The sequence below is a fragment of the Hemibagrus wyckioides genome, linkage group LG06 (assembly GCF_019097595.1).
Source record: "Hemibagrus wyckioides isolate EC202008001 linkage group LG06, SWU_Hwy_1.0, whole genome shotgun sequence".
Classification (NCBI taxonomy): domain Eukaryota; kingdom Metazoa; phylum Chordata; class Actinopteri; order Siluriformes; family Bagridae; genus Hemibagrus; species Hemibagrus wyckioides.
Window position 1 is genome coordinate 8,223,274 of NC_080715.1, and position 17,012 is coordinate 8,240,285.

A 17,012-nucleotide genomic window follows, 5' to 3' on the forward strand; every position below is an offset into this window, starting at 1 on the left:
TTATAGTCACTAAGAACATTATAAAGACTTTATTTTTGTCATATATACATTATAGCAAAGTGATATTCTTTCTTTGCATATCCCAACATTGGAGGTTGAGCAAAAGCTCAGCCATGATACAGAACCCTTGGAGCTGAGAAGGTTAAGGGCCTTGCTCAGGGACCCAGCAGTGGCAGCTTGGCAGTGCTAGTGCTTGAACCCCAACCTTCTGATCAAGCTTCCAGACACGTAACCAGTTGATCCACTAAACAACTTAACTTCAATATAACACAAACGTCAGTATCCATGCCATTCTTATCTTAGCTTTAATTGTCCAGATTACTCCAAATGCTAATCTGGCGTCTCTTTCCAATGTTGGGATTTGCCAAGACAGTTGAAAGTCCAAAAAAGGAGAAACAATTGAGACAGGACACAAGCAAGCAATGAGATTCAATCTCATGACCTTCTGATCTATAAGCTAAACCCAAAAGTCCTTAATCACTAAGCTAGACTACATGGCCAAGCGTATGAGGATCCCTGACTATCACATTAACTGTTGCCACACTATTATCAACAATTTTATGTATGATGTCGCATTACTGTTTCTCTTAACTGGAACTAAAAGACTCGAACCTTTTCCAACATGCTCCTGTCTAGCTCCAAGACATGATAAGACATGTTAAGATTGGAGTGGAAGAACTCAAGTACTTTGCACAGAGCCCTGACTCTGACTAAACCCCACTGAACACCCTGATTACATGCTAGACCTTCATGCCCATGCCTGATATCAATAAAGCGCTTGTAGCTGAATAAATCACAAATCCCTAAAGCCATGCTCCACCATCTAGTGGTGTTGGCGGCTCAAGTGGTTAAGGCCCTGGGTTGTTGATTGGAAGAGCGTGGCTCAAGCCCCAGCACTGCCAAGCTGTCACCATTGGGCCCTTGAACAATGCCCCCAACTCCCCCTGCTCCACTGTATCATGGCTGACCCTGTGCCCTGACCCCAACCCTCCAAGGATCGGATATGTGAAGAAAGAATTTCACTATGCAGTAATGTATATGTGACAAATAAAGGCTACTGAAACCCATAACACAGATGTTACTCAACAGACACATTACCACAGTACTATTCTACCATACATGTTTAACTGGCTAAATTAAACACTATAGTTATACTGCAGTTCCCTCAACACCAACATCCTTGCGAGGCTCCAGTTTATGTTAATACTACATTATTAATCACGCTCACACTACATCATTAAACCTAGAAATTACCAAAAAAATGTAACTAAATTTAGTATAAGCAATGAAATCATATTTTTATGTAAACTATATTGAATACTTTCCTTAAATCTGACTGACCACATAGTCTTTTTATAGTCATAGTTTCATAGCCTTCATAGTTGGGGCAGTGGTTGCTCAAGCGGTTAAGGCTCTGGGTTGTTGCTTGGAAGATCGGGATTCAAGCCCCAGCACCATCAAAGTCCACTGTTGGGCAATTGAACAAGGCCCTGCACTATCATAGCTGCCCCTGTGCTCTGACCCCGACGTCCTCAGCTGGGATATGTGAAGAAAAGAATCCCACTGTGCTGTAATGTATGTGTGGCGATAATAAAGGCTTCTTGCCCTCTGTTACTTTTTTTCCCATTATATAGTATATCACCATCCAGGGGTCAAGCCAGCCAAGGCTCAAACCATTAATCAATGGTCAATATAATCAATAATCAGGCATGTTATCCACTCTGCCAATGACCTACCTTTGGCTCTGATATCACTTCACTTTCCTACCAATGAAGAATGACCAGAGTACAAGAGAGAATAGGAAAAAATCCATTCTAGGAACAGAAATGACATCTCACTTTTTTTTAGCATCTTATTCTACTCTATCACTTTGGCTTACAAAATAACAGAAAAGTAAGCTGCCTTTTTCTACCACATTCATGACGCATAATTCTGTGCAACTGACAATGTGGGTACTCTATGACTATGACTAGTCAGCAACTGGTCTTCATGCAAATTCGTGGCTGATTATATTTTTGGATGGGACGTGACACGTAATCATTCAACAAAATTACATTAGTATGATTTTAACCCAAACGTTCTTATCACTTATACCTTCACTGGAGTCTATCTCACACATCAGAATAAAAGCATCTGCTAAACAAGTCCATGCCTGATTAAAGGGACTGATCCGGAATCAGCCGTTCACTCGTATAATCATTAGAACACCCAAGTCAAGAACTGATCCCAGATCAGCACTGGTATTCCAAGAAGTTTGATCCACAAATGTCCCTAAAGCCTCTCAGAGAGTCATCCGGTGATCCATGCTGCTATAGCAACCGTCACGAAGGAGACAGTTGCTGTGAAGCGGATAGCGTTGATATGCAGCACAAAAATAGACAGCTCTGTTTTCCTCGCTGTGTACTTCCACGCAATCCTCAAACTCGAGCTGCTGATGAAGTTTGAGTTTGGATGATACACAAATCCTTGACAGTTATTAATGGCCTCAAGATTTCCTCAACAAACTATGGGGTTTGATGTTAGGTCAGATCCCAGTCTAACCCTGCTGTTTTCACTGTTTCGGTAAATACCATTCTCTTGAGCAACATAGTTGAAAGAAATACGATATTTTGTTGTTTGTGTAAATGATTAACAGCCTGGAACACTCGGAGAGGGAACGGTCATTGCATAGTGACACTTCCATTTTCTCGCAGCGCTCCAAGGCTCTGATCTAATCAAAGCCAGAGGCAGGCGGATCTATTTAGCCAGTAAACAGACAATAAATGGTTGCAGCACACCAAGCAGCAGAAGCACAACAAAGGCTGCCATTTGGTTTTACACACACAAATGGGAACTTAATGTTGCCTTGTGTTTTTCTGACCGTAGAGTCAGTGGGTGGACAAAAAAGATCCTGTTGCTTCAAAGCAATACGCATCCATTTGATATTAAACCAACCATCTCTGGTAGTCAAAAGTCTCCTCTATTGATACATATCTAACATATGTTAACTTCCATGTCACAATCCACCATGCAATATGGAGTTATAATAGTAAAAATGCAAGATTTATCAACTGTGATATAACAATACATTCAATCAAATTAAAAAATATACTTTTCTGTAAAGCTAGCTCTTAATTGTCATTAGCTGTTGTCACTACTCATGAGTACTAGCATCTCTTCAGTAAAACTTCATCCTAAAATTCCTAATTACTGTGAAATCTACTGAAATCCAGTGCTACTGACAAGACTGTAGAGGCAGATATGTGAGACACACATTAACACACCCTCATCATCATCATCATCATCATCCTCATCGGATTTGGAAACACATTTTCAGACCCAGTTGTGTATCACCTTTTAGCACATTGACTCTTCTCTCCTTGCTTGGATTTCTGGAGCCAAGAACGAATTGAATCCATCACGACTAGCTGCCTAAGCTGGCTAACTGCTACCTTCCATTAGCGATTCACTGGTGCATTAGTAATTTTGGCTTGGATTTCCCATTAACATGTGCCAATAATTGGACCGCCTGAAACAAACAGAAATCCATCGAGGAAGGCACACGCAGTTGCCAAGAGACAGCAAATCCTCGGGTATCATCTGAATCCTCGAGTGAAACATGGATGGGAGGTGTAATGGGACAGAGGCCAAAAGAACCTACTGAGATTATCGCAATCGTCACAATACACACAGCTGCAGAGAGCGAATTAAACACATCTCATGTAGGCTCTAATTGAGATGTGTCACTCCTCCAGGGTGGCACCTAGCTCCACCCCTTCCATACTTACCAATGTGGTATTAAGCATTCGAGCGCATCATGGAATATTGTACTGTGTTGTATTGCATTGTGTGTCCTGGCACTAGGCTGGTTCTTTACAACATATATGAGTTGATATTAAATGCATTACCTAGCTATGTACATTAGTTACCTATTTTTTCCAGCATGGGTACAGTGGAGAAAAGTGTGTTTGTTTGTTTTGTTTTGTTTTGGGTTTTTTATTACTTCAGAAAAACACTAATATACAGCTGTAAGAACAGTTTTCAGTGTTGCCCAATTCCTCGCTGTCAATGACCAATAGCAGCCGATCATCAAGAACAACATACTGGTCAAAAGCTGTTATTTTCACCCATTTTGTCTTGCCTAGCCAGTCCTTGTTGCTGTCGTGTGCTGCTAGCAATGAACTCTTAGTGCTTGGTGTTTTACGTTTAAGGCGTCATGGCTTTGCAATTGCACCTTGATTCACAAACAATGTGTAGATCCTGGACTCTTGAGTGTGTCTCAACAGTGCTCGAGTAGCATAGTTTGTTGTTTATAACGTATAATGTTTTGGAACATTAGGTATGAAAATGAGTGAATGAGCACAGTAGCAGACTGATAGCTGTATTAGTATTGATGTATCACTATTAAGAACTCATTAGATCTTATATGCTCTCTTTAAAGCTTCTCATTTATTTTTACGTTTCGGGCATTTAACAGGCACGATCTTATCCAGAGCGAGTTACAATTTATACAACTGAGTAACTGAGGGTTAAGGACCTTGCTGAAGGGCCCAGCAGTGGCAGCTTGGCAAGCTTGGGAATCAAACTCACAACCTTCCGGTCAGTAGTCCAAAGCCTTAAACACTAATCTACCAAAATAATTTCCATGTACCACATTTACAGAATTTGGCAGAAGCTCTTATCCAGAGTGATTTACATTTATCTCATTTATAAATCTGATCAGTTGAGGGTTAAGGGCCTTGCTCAAGGGCCCAGCAGTGGCAGCTTGGTGATTTTGGGATTTAAACTCACACCCTTCCAATCAATAGTCCGATACACAGTACACATACACACATTAATCTTACACATTGATTTACCACTTCCACCATCTACCAAGTGTTTTTTTTATTTTTTATTTTTTTAGATATTTGTTATTCTCCATACTGCACCATTTGCTTTGCTAGGCTTATTATTATTATCATTATTATTAGAGTTACACTTAAATCCACTCCATTAAGATCTCATACATGGGCCCTGTTTTCTAAGCACTTTCTGTGCGGTAAAGAACACAACCCAAAGCCACGCTTCATTTTCTAACCGCGGTTCTATGAGCTAACCTTGGGTTCATGGTATGCCGTATGACGGGAACTCGGTTCTGGAAAACGAATATCCCAGACAGTTATGGCGTGTCGGTGAGAGTTAATGACTTTTTCTGGGGCACAAAACAGAACTTAGAACAATGCTGAATCCTGAAGACAATAAAAAGCTGATGTTTGAAAGGGCCATATTTTGGGATCTTAACCAAGCTGCAGTGGAGCGTAAATGCCATTGCAGTTTGCCAAGACTTTACCTACCCTTTCAAGACCTTTGTCATTTATTGTTATGATTTTTTTTTTTATTATTTCCTGTCACTCTGCCTTCTATTAATACAACTATTTCCATATGTGTTAAAATCCAGGTATTATCATAGACAAATCCCCTACCATACAACCGTATAATGAGTTGAAACAGGAATTCGGCCAAAGCTCTTGCGATAATCCTTTCATTTTCTGTGTGCATGCTATACAAAGGGCATTCTAAATTGCCTTGTGACCTCCCAGTTGTCCTGATTCCAGCCATTAATTACACAACGTTGTTTGGATGTGGGAAGATTTTACTCTAGAACTGACTAAAATCTGATTGGATGACATTTAACTCGGTAAAATGAGGCAGCCGTTCTGCCATGTTTTCAAGAAACTTCCAAAAGAATTACGTATGCTGGGGTTATATACAATATATAAAAATATACAAACCTAAATTTATGCAATGCAGTGTTTTGTTAGAATAGTAGAAACAAAGGAATGTTGGTTTAGACATCTATGGTAAATGTAACTACAGTGTCATATAAAGACTTTTCACAGTAATTTACTGTTTATGAATAATGTTCCCTGTGCCTGTGTGGGTTTACTCTGGGTACTCCGGTTTCCTCCCACAGTCCAAAAACATATACATTAGGTTGATTGGTAATTTTAAATTGCCCATAGGAGTGAGTGTGAGTGTGTGGCTGTCTGTCTATATGTGTGGCCCTGCGATGGACTGGTGACCTGTCCAGGGTGTACCCCTGCCTTTCGCCCAATGTGTGCTGGGATAGGTTCCAGCAGATCCCTGTGACCCTAATTAGGAATAAAGTGGGTATAGAAAATGGATGGATAGATGGATGGACTATAATGTTGATGTTGGAAATGAATTTTATTTTATTCATCATTGGCACAATACCTTTAGTAGTAAATTGTCTGTATAGATTTGTCAATAATTTGCTTGTGTAAATTGTCTGTTTAGTGTTTTTTTTTTTTTTTGCTATTGTTTTACCAAAGAATGCTTGATTTTGCAGCAACACATGAATCGAAGACTGTTTTGGCTAAATGTGTAATGTGATGATGTTACTTGAGGCGTCTAATGGCCAATTTTGAAAAATTACAACCTCCTGAGAGTTTTATTTGATTTTGAGTTCACTTCTGTGATCACTGTAAAAACACGAAATCCTGGACAGACTGATAACCACCTGAAAAGCGACTGGACTCAGGGCTTGACTTGATCCTTTACAAAAATAAATAAATAAAAGCACTAAACTCACAAGTTGTCAAATGTATTCAGACTAATGGTGTGGTAACTTTATAACTCAATATCATTAAAATTCGAGTAGAACCTCATTTTAGATTCGATCTGCAATTCACCCACTTCAAAGTTCATTGAATTAATTTCCCTAAATTGCATTTTTAATAGATAACATGGCTACCAGTGCATTCTGTCTAGCACACATAAAGCCTGTAGTTGCACTAGCTTCCATCTTGCATTTACTCTTAGCCACGTTATCAATTCCAATAACATCCTTAACATCTACCTGTTAATAGACCCATGGAGATAAATAGAAATCCATACACGATGACCTTAACAAAACATGCGACTTTGTAATTTGTTTGTGTCTTGTCTTGCTCATTGTATTTACAAGGAGAGCTTGGTCTATAAATCTCCTCACACTACTGACTGGTTTAAGGAATTAAGCAACAGAGGTCATGGCTCTAAAAAAAACTGCACATTTTGGTGGAACAGCTTATGGGGGCCTCTAGTGGATACACCAACACTAAGGACCAACCTACGGGGTCATTTTCTCTCTGGTTTTTGTCTTTTACTTCTGTTATTTGATTCTCATATATCAGCACCACTGTCATGGGGACTGACCCTGATGTATTATACTTGTATATTAAAATGTTTTTACAGATCTGAAACATTTGGACTGTGATGGTCAGAGGGCTGTCAAGCTTTTTATTTTGGTGCTTCCTCCCAATATTATCAGAGACAAGTGTGCCTCATTAGTGGCGAGGCTAGTGTATGGAGCCAAGGCCCTGTGTGAGAGCAAGAAACTGTCTGGATAAAAGAGCCCAAAATCCGAAAGCAGGCTATTTTTGTGATATTTACTTCCTGTTTGTGTACAAATAAATCTCTACTATGTAACAAGGCTGGTCTTTGAGGCCATTATGGTACCTAGTCAGAATAACACAGCCCATTGTTAAGCTATTGTCACAAAGTAAATCATGATGTTCCACGGTCTGAGCATTTCATTCAAACCCCCAAGCATAGTGCTAAACTAAAATTCTGATCTCTGGTGGATTTATGTATTCAATTTCCCTATATATATATTCTAATGAGTGCTATTTTAGTTAGAGTGTTGCAATACAAGTAGGAGAGTTTTCCTTGGCTCAAATCTAGACCATCTGCTAGAGGTAGAGGTGAGAATGGTGTCCAAACTGATTCATCATGGATCAGGCTTGCTCACAAATTGAAGAACATGTTCACTGGTCATACCTTCTTCCGGTATTGCAGTGTGCTTTGCCCTGCACTGTTTGTCACTGCCTTGCACTACCTCAATACCGTATCTGCGCTGTAATGTCTATTATTTAATAGTGCTGTGTTTTTAATGTTTGCCGCAGTGAAGAGAATAGCGAGAAAGTTTTTTTTTAGATTGTACTTTACTGCTAAAATAACAAAGTTGAATTGAATTTAGCTCTAGAGTATTGCACTGTAGAGAGAAAAGCTCCAGGAAGCCATTTTTGCTGAAGGTTAAACTATTCATTGTGAGTCTCTTTTGGGAAAAACATCCATCCATCCATTCATCAATCCATTTTCTGTACCATACTACATAGTGGACTCAGGGCACAAGGCAAGGGACGGGATGGCAAAATCCAATCAACCCATCATCAGTCCAATCAATCAATAAATTAATCAATCAATCAATCAATCAATCAATAAATCCCTCAACTATCTAATCATCATCTATTTCATCCACCCACCCAATCACCTCTCATGCTTTATTATTATTAGGTATCTAATAAAGTAGTGACACCAATGTACCAGTGTACACCAGACTCATATCTAAATAGTTATATTTGGGGAACCCCAGGGTTCTGTTTTAGTGCCAGTGCTGTAATACATAATCAGAATTTCAATTTAATTGCTGGTTAAACCCAGATGCACATACTGTGTAAGCAAAAGATCGAGGGATAATATTTACTGTTAAAAGGAACTAGACAAATAAAACATAATATCATTAAAAGGTTTTTTTTTTCCACTGTGTAGGCTACAGTTCTAATCAGATCTTAAACTTCTGATACAGACATGCAATAATTTAACAAACATTTACTTCAGGTTTCCAGTTGACTTGTTACTAAATCTCTGTAAATAATGAACTGGCAACTAGGTGTAGCTATTTATTTATGTGACAACACACCAACTCTAAACTTCCACCTATAAAAAGACTCTATTTGATTCTGGTAAAAAATTCTTTTTAAAGAATCTTTACCATTTTCCTGTATACTTAGAGTTTATAGTTTATACTGAGATGTACTGTATTATGCGGGTTTTCACTCAGCGCAGCTGGACGCAATGTTCCCTCTCACAGCAAAGAGGTAAATCATGAGCGAATTCAACTACAGCCTCTTCTCAACAACCACTTATCAGCTCACGAGGGAGGCGTCATCACACTTCGGCTTCACGATCACACTAACCTGTGTGTGTTACAATAGCATCGAGCACACTAACCTGCCTGTTACACCTCCTACCAACACATAACAAAGAAAAAGAAGCTGTGTTGCGTAAGATGTACTGTCCCCTGGAAATGGTCATGATGTGATAGTGTGGTATGTGATATCATATAGTTTATAACTAACGTAACCCGTGGTAAAATAGTAGTCAAGAAATTAGAGGTATTGGCTGGTATAAATGGGCTTGCAGTGCTTTCATGTTTGAAGTAGGTAAGGGAGTGTTAATAATAGTAGTAGTGGCTTTGATAGTGGATGTAGTGGGAGGACTGGTGAGGGCAGTGCTGTGGGTAGTTGTTGAGGGTGATGGTAGTGGTTTTGATGTGGGTGAAAGAGGTTGTGGTGGTGGGGATAATGGTGAAGGGGGTTGGGGTGGTGGTCATGGAGAATAGAATAGAATAGAATAGAAGTCTTTATTTGTCATATATACATAACAGCACAGTGAAATTCTTTCTTTGCATATCCCAACTTTGGAAGTTGGGGTCAGAGCACAGGTTTAGCCAGGATACAGCACCCCTGGAGCAAAGAGGGTTGAGGGCCTTGCTCAGAGACCCAACAGTGGCAGTGCTGGGGCTTGAACCCAGAGCCTTAACCACATGAGACATCACTGATAGTGAGGGTAATAGGGTGGTGAAGGTGGGGATGGTGTTGGGGTGGTGGAGGTTTGAGTTTGGTGGTGCAGATGGTGGTGATGGAGTGGTTTTGGTTGTGGTGATGGTGGTAGTGAGGGTGATAAAGTGGTTAGGGTGGCAATGGTGGTGGGGGTGAGAGTGGTTTTAATGGCGGTGATGATGGTGGGGTGGTTGTGGTGGTTGTGTTGCGGATGGTGATGGTGGTAGTGAGGGTGATAAAGTGGTTAGGCTGGCAATGGCGGTGGTGGTTTTAATGGTGGTGATGATGTTGTGGTGGCTGTGGTGGTGTGGGTGACAGGGTGGTGGAGATGGTGATGGTGGCTACAGTGGTGTTGATGATGGTGAGGATGGTTGTAGTGATGGTCAGGGTGATGGTGGGGATGAGAGAGATGTGCTGGAGGTGATGGTAGTGGTTGTGGTGAGAGTGGTGGGGGCAGATGTGATAGTGAACGGGGGTGGTGAGAATAGACTCTGGGGACAGATTAAAACCGTATTAGGGGAAAAGCTATCAAGATGACAATGCATCCTTGTACACGAGGTTTTGTTCAGAAATGAAAGTACATGATGGTACAAGCAGAATGTATTTATGTAACAGGAAATGTTTTAATATCATGAGTGTGTTTTTGTGTTTGTGTGTGTGTGTGTGTGTGCACCCAGGCCACTTCATTGCAGCCAAAGCTCTCAGGCTATAGTGGAGACATTAGAACACACACACACACACACACTTCCACCCACACACACAAACAGACACAACAAGACCCATGTTGCTTACTCAATTCATCAGTGTCGGGATCTCTTTACATTTCAGCGACCTCTTCAATCCGCTTCCCTCAGCAGCACCTTTTATCTATACATCACTCATCTACAACAGAGTTTCCCATAATCCATCACACTTCAACACACCATGTCTTCTGCAGAAGTTAATAACCGGTTACAGTGATGGATATTGTTATTATGGACTCTTTAAAAAATGTGATTAATGCCGGTGCTATTCTTTTAGAGGAGGGCGTTGGAATGCGAAGCTGCTTCAAAAATAATAATAAAATGAAAAAAGGAACATTGGAGGCAGCATCATATCTTCTTCAGCAATAACATTCCCATAATTTAGTTCCAGAACATCAACTAACCTTGTGACCAATGGTCCAGTCCACTTAAAAAATGTTCACAACAAACAGAGTTTCAAGGACACTTTAAATAGTATCCCAAAGATATATATATAAAACTATAATGTTTTTTCCATCACTGTGGGACTGGGGTTAATGGTGGTTAATGATTCATATGAAAATAGACACACTGACTTTAAGATTTTGAAGTTTTTCCCTAGCCTACTAGGGGCAATATTAAAAAAAAGCAACAAAAAACTACCTTTCTACCTTTAAAGTAAATGGTGATAACAAACCCACACATTTCTGCTCTATGAAATGCCCCATAAAATAAAATAAAAATGTCTCACTCTGAAAGCAAACAACGTCCTGACTTATTTTATATCAGACTTATGGCAATAAAATAATTTGTTTGTGTATACTGATTAAAAAAGGGTTATCCGATATCAATATCTCGCATTTCAAAAACACTGTAAGATGCATCTAGAAACATGCCCAAGAGTCAAAAACTTCACATCAGTATATATTAGAAAGGATTATGAGTTTATGCAGATTGTTGCAGGTCAAAAAACTATCGACAGAACCATCAGCCCCAATCTAGATAATGAGCTCTGAGGAAAGTAATTACATTATTGATGTTGTAGATCTGATGTTAAAGGAACTGTTAAGCTTGATGCACATTAAACGTTCAGTTGAAACGTTTGTGTGTGTTGAGCGTGATACAGATAATCTGTATGTATTCTTGTTACTGCTGTAAGCATTTGTGTGCAGTATTGATATCATCACCAACACAGCACAGTATATTATAGTGTTTCATTTTTGAGAAAGAATTGCATTAGCAGTCAGGCTACGCTAATAAATGAGCTAGAGCTTCTTTTCTCCCTCACCATTTCTTCAGCAACATTCAATATCATAGTAATCCAAGCAAGATCCAGCATACAATGTAGCTATACAACAAGTTAGACAAATACATAGTTAGCGATCTAATAGCTTTAATGATGGTATTAGCATGTAAGTGAAAGCTTTGGAAGCTGATCTGTTTGAGGGATTGAGAGGCATGGACAGACTTAAAGAATAAAGCATCGTTGTCTTTAGGTAGAGATGAGGTGAGAGATATATCTCGCTGAGACCATTATCTGCAGATAGACATGATCATAATGTAGGTTGTGGGTGATGTAGGAAACTGTTATCTGGCATGTGGATGAAAAACTACAACTAGAATTTTGTTACAAAGCCTATCTTGGATGCCACTGAAGACCAGAAGACTGGAAGGATTTATAAGCAAGTCCTTCAGGGTGGATTTTTCCTTTATGGTTATGGAGATCTGGGGGATGTGTAAGTGGATAACATTAATAGTTCTCAGAGGTTGACTCCTTCCTCTGACAGATCTATACACAATGAAATCATCGGTCTCCAGAATGGAATTGACTGGTAAATATGGCTTCCTATATTCAAAGTGCCGGCATGAAGCCTTGTAATTATGTATTATTAAATGTGAAAGTATTTGTTCATGCCTAAGCTAAAACCCGACTGCGGATAACCAGGCGTTCACAGCACTCTACACACTCCCACATGTCATGTCTCTTCAAGCAGATTTCCACTGCTTCATAATGAGCGCAGCTACACATAAACATACTATTGTTTTTAAACACAATTTGCTAACAACATTAAAAGATGGTCAAAGCTCAGCTCTAAATATGAAAGTCTAGCAATAGTGTGCAAAAACAAACAAGCAGCCATCTTTAGCACTTTTTCTCTCCATATGGCTAGCTGTTGTCATGCATGAAATATTCACTGGGGCATTTTGTTGTTCATTTGCCAGACAAGTTACAGTAGCGCAAATCCCAAAAGGAAGAGGATGACATCGTTCTTACCTCTGAGAGGTCGTTTTGTACTTCTGCCTGCAAAAAAAAAAAAAGAGAAATGATTGGATTAGACCCAAATGTAAGAATCTGGAACCGAGTTCGTATGAACGCATGGAAAGCAAAGGCAGGAGTTCCCTCTGCTTTGAGTGTGTGTTAAGTAAGCATCATGTTAGGTGTCCTGGGTGTATTCTATGAGTGTGTGTGTCCTCAGTACTTTCTCAATGCAGAGGGCCAGAGTTCAGAGCCAAGCGATGTGTGTAGGATGTCTCATCATGCGTGAATCTATCAGAAGTTCACAGATTCACACTACATGCAGCGCACCAAGCTGCTCTGTTTTAATCAACATGACTTCTCGAATGTTCTTAAAAAATCATTGTTTAAGTATAATAACACCTGCTGGTTCTGCAACAGCAATATAAATGTAATTATTTATGTATTAAATACATAAATATTTTGGTGTATTACAAATACATTAAAAAATGATTAATTTAAAAACTATTTATATATTTATTTATTTATTTATTATTTTGATATTTGTATTATTTATTTATTTTCAAATCTTTACACAGGAAATTTTTCATTTCAACTTTTCATTCTGCTCTTTCTTCAAAATGTCTTATTCTGTTCCCAAAGCTGCACAGCTGAGCAGGTGAAACACGCTGGCTGAAGAATGCTAATTACCTGGTCAGGTGTGTTAGAGAATAAAAAATATGGACTTTGATGGACGGACTGTGAACTTTTAGCTTAAACCGTACAGTAGGTATTTGATTGTTTGTTTGTTGTTTGTGTTGGATGTTTCCAGAACATTCTGGCTTTTTACATTTTACTTTTCAATGGACAGTTCTAAGACAGGGCTTTTTGTGTGGAAGTTCTTCCATGTTCTTCCATGGTTTCCCCGTGTCTCTACAGGGTTCCTTTGGGTTTCCCAATTTCCTTCTAGAAATACCAGTTGGTGGAATGGTTATGCTGAATTGCTGCTAGCTGTGAATGAGTGTGTGGGTTGTGGTCAGTGTTCCTGGGTTGATCTCCTGGTATAAGTATGTGTATGTTGGAGAGTTAGGTGTTGCTGTTTGATGGGAAATGTTGGAGAATATTAACATTTGTTGGAATCTGAATCTTTGCGAATGTTGTCTAGGTCTTTGAAGGAAGATGCTGGTGTTTGTTGGTGGTTTATGAAGAATTTTGGTATTTCTGGGTGATCAATGTAGAACATTTACTGCTCAATTGGAGAATGTCGGTGTTTGTGTTCTTTGGATAATGTTCAAGGAGTGTCTTGGTGTCTAATAGACAGTGTTGGTGATGAAGAATATAGATGGGAGCTGGTGTTTGATAGAGATAGTATGCTATTGTTGATGTGGAGAAAGTAGGTGTTTTCTAGGGATTAAATATAGAATGTTGGTGTTTGTTTTTGTTGTTTGAAGAATGCTTTATCCTTTTCGGTGAAAATTGTTGATTAAATGTGTTGCTGTTTGTTGGAGGAGACTGGTGGTTTTGGTCATAAACCTGCTGGTGTTCTATGCAAAATGCTTGTGTGTGGAGATTTAAATAGAATTGCGGTGTTTAATGGAAAATATCGATAGTGTTTGATATAGGATGCTGAGTTGTTGGTGCTCCATAGAGAATGTTAGTGTTTGTTGGTGTTTAATGGAATGTTGATGTTTATAATGTTGATGGATGTTTTTTGTTGGTGTTTGACAGAAAAGGGTTTTGGTTTGTTGTCTTTAGGTGTTTGATGGAGATTGTTGGTATTCGTGTTTGATGATATATGTTAGTATGTTAGTGTTTGATGTACAGTATTGTGTTGGTGTTTGTTGTTCAGATGTTGTTATTTGTGCTTAATAGACTACAGTATATTAGTGTTTTGTGTTTTGAGTATTGATGTGTTTTACAGAGAATGTTTCTGTTGATATCTGATAGATGCCGTTGTTTGTTGTTTAGTGGAGAATGTTGGTATTTGCGTTTAATGCAGTACAGTATGTTAGTGTTTGTTGTAGAGTCTTGATGTAAGTAGGTGTTTGACAGAACACTTTTGCTCGATGTCGTTGTTGTTCAGTGGAGAATGTCGGTATTTGTGTCTGATTATGTTTGGTATGTTACTGTTTGTTGTACAGTATTGATGTATGTAGGCGTTTTTGCAGAATAGGCGGTTTTTCTGTTGGCGTTTGATAGTGTTTTATATCAAACATTGCATTATTTTGCTCTGAGACTAATAAAAACAAACACACAGTGAACTAAGAAGCCAAGTTCTATCCTTCTCTAGGCTTTTATCTTTCCCCTGCAGCAGCAGTAGTCTCAGAAACAGGACATTACTACAGAACCCCGTGTGAAGCATTTGAATGTATAAAACAGAGGATGTGCGCATGGTAACAATGAAGATTGATCAAATTTACTTAAATGTTATTGCTCGTGCTCGTTTATTCATTTGTTTTGCCAGCACGCAGGAAAGAATGAGCCATGTGACGCAAAATTGAACATAAGAATGAATGAATACAGTTTCTTTATCATTCGAGGTAATCATAAGGAACGTTAAAGGTCAAAAGAAAATTACTCAGACTCAGGTTCAATTTTTGGCGCTGGCTTCTCTTTCATGTGGCATGCATTCAAGGCAAAGTACAAAACAAGACCAGAAGTCCAAGTAAGATGTGTAGCATATGTAAGGTTGAGGTGATAAAACAAACTTAAAGAGAGCCGTAAGATAAAACAACAACAACAGCTACACTCCAGCATTACAGTTTTTCACTTCCTTTTCCTTCTTTATGTTTTATTACATCACAAACACTGTTCCGGTTCCATTACAGAGAAGCCGTGGCATTCAAAACATGCATCGGAAACTACACACTGCATAACCTCCACCTGCATCAGTAAACAAGTTTATGCCTGATCAAGAGACAAGTGTCTTCAGCAACTTACATTCCCCTGAGCCGGAGCCACATTTTCTCCGTCTGCTCGTTCCTGCTGTACTTCATGGAGTTGTTCTCCAGCCCGTCCATGTCGTTGGAGAGTGAATCCATGGCTTGCAAAAATGTGTATTTGTGTAAGTGAGAGAGAGAGAGAGAGAGAGAGAGAGAGAGAGTATGTGTATTGTCCTATGGTGTAACGGAATCAGCAGGTTGCAGGTTAAGCATGTGCGTGTCGGCGCTCGCCGTCCTCAGACTCAGAGCGCACCGTCCATCCTGGAGTCCACCGGCTGCACAGAGCATCAGGCAAAATGTGTGTGTGAATGAGTGCGAGTGTATGTGTGTGTGTGAGAGAGAGAGAGAGTAGCGTCGCAGCACTGACAGCACAGCACACCTCTCGCAGTGACACACAAGCTACATATACACACATACACAGTTGCACAAAGGTCCTGTTCACACAAACTCCCGCCCTCTATCTATCATTCTCTCTCTCTCTCGCTCTCTCTCTCTCTCTCTCTAACCGGAACTGCAGCTTACTGAGGATCCATCACACTCGCTATATCTTTCCAGATCCCTTCAACTCCTCTTCTCTTCTCTTCTCTTCTCTTCTCTTCTCTTCCCTTCCCTTCCCTTCTCTTCTCTTCTCTTCTCTTCTCTTCTCTTCTCTTCTCTTCCTTCCTCTCTCTCTCTCTCTACCTCCCTCTGTTTCCTCACTCGCTCCTTTTCTCACTGTTATGACGGAGGCGTGCTCTTCTCATGACACTAGCGTATCTGATCTCCCGATGATGACATGTTCATATTCCTGATAAACACACACACACTCACACACACACACATACACACACACACACGCACACACACACGCACACACACACACACAATCCTACACAGTCAAAGAGCCTGGCACTGCTTGAAGCGTCATAGCTATGGTTTCCGTGTCGACCAGATTCAGACAGTGAGCAGATGGGCTTAGCCTGTGAGGCAACTCCCCCTCTCTCTCTCTCTCTCTCTCTCTCTCTCTCTCTCACACACACCCTCCCTGTTTCTCTGGCGATGCACCAGCAAAGTGTCTCAGCCTTAGACACACCAAAACCACAAAAGAGGGAGAGAGACTAATAAGGAAATGGGCGTTGATATCATCAACATCATCATCTTCATCATCATCAACATCATCATCATCGTGCACCTGCTGCTCGGCTTTTCCTTTCCTGCCAGCTTCTCTCTTGATTCATGCGTGCACACACACACACACACACACACCAAGCACTATAAACAACTGCTAATGCAGTGACAACAGCCTGAAGAATAGCTGTGATGCTGTTGTTTTCCAGCACTGATGGTGTGTAAAGGCTAATGGAATTACACGGAGCGCTACTTCCCGTTTACACCACCACCACCACCCCCTGCCCCCTCGCTTCCATTCCCACGCATGCATCACAATTTCACAGTGCTCTTTTCTGCTCTTTTCTGTCGTTATCTGGGG

General features: G+C 40.0%; 1 protein-coding gene across 1 annotated transcript in view; it reads right to left on the reverse strand.

Moving 5' to 3' along the window:
* pde1a (phosphodiesterase 1A, calmodulin-dependent) overlaps window positions 1-16,508 on the reverse strand; it is an 86,611-nt gene extending 70,103 nt beyond the window's left edge. Inside the window, exons 1-2 of the mRNA XM_058393528.1 lie at window positions 15,543-16,508; window positions 12,642-12,668 (exon numbers count right to left, since the gene is read on the reverse strand). Coding sequence (XP_058249511.1) covers window positions 12,642-12,668; window positions 15,543-15,643 — 128 coding nt within the window. The 5' untranslated portion in view covers window positions 15,644-16,508. The remainder of the gene's footprint in view (window positions 1-12,641; window positions 12,669-15,542) is intronic.
* Between the last annotated feature and the right edge of the window lie 504 nt (window positions 16,509-17,012).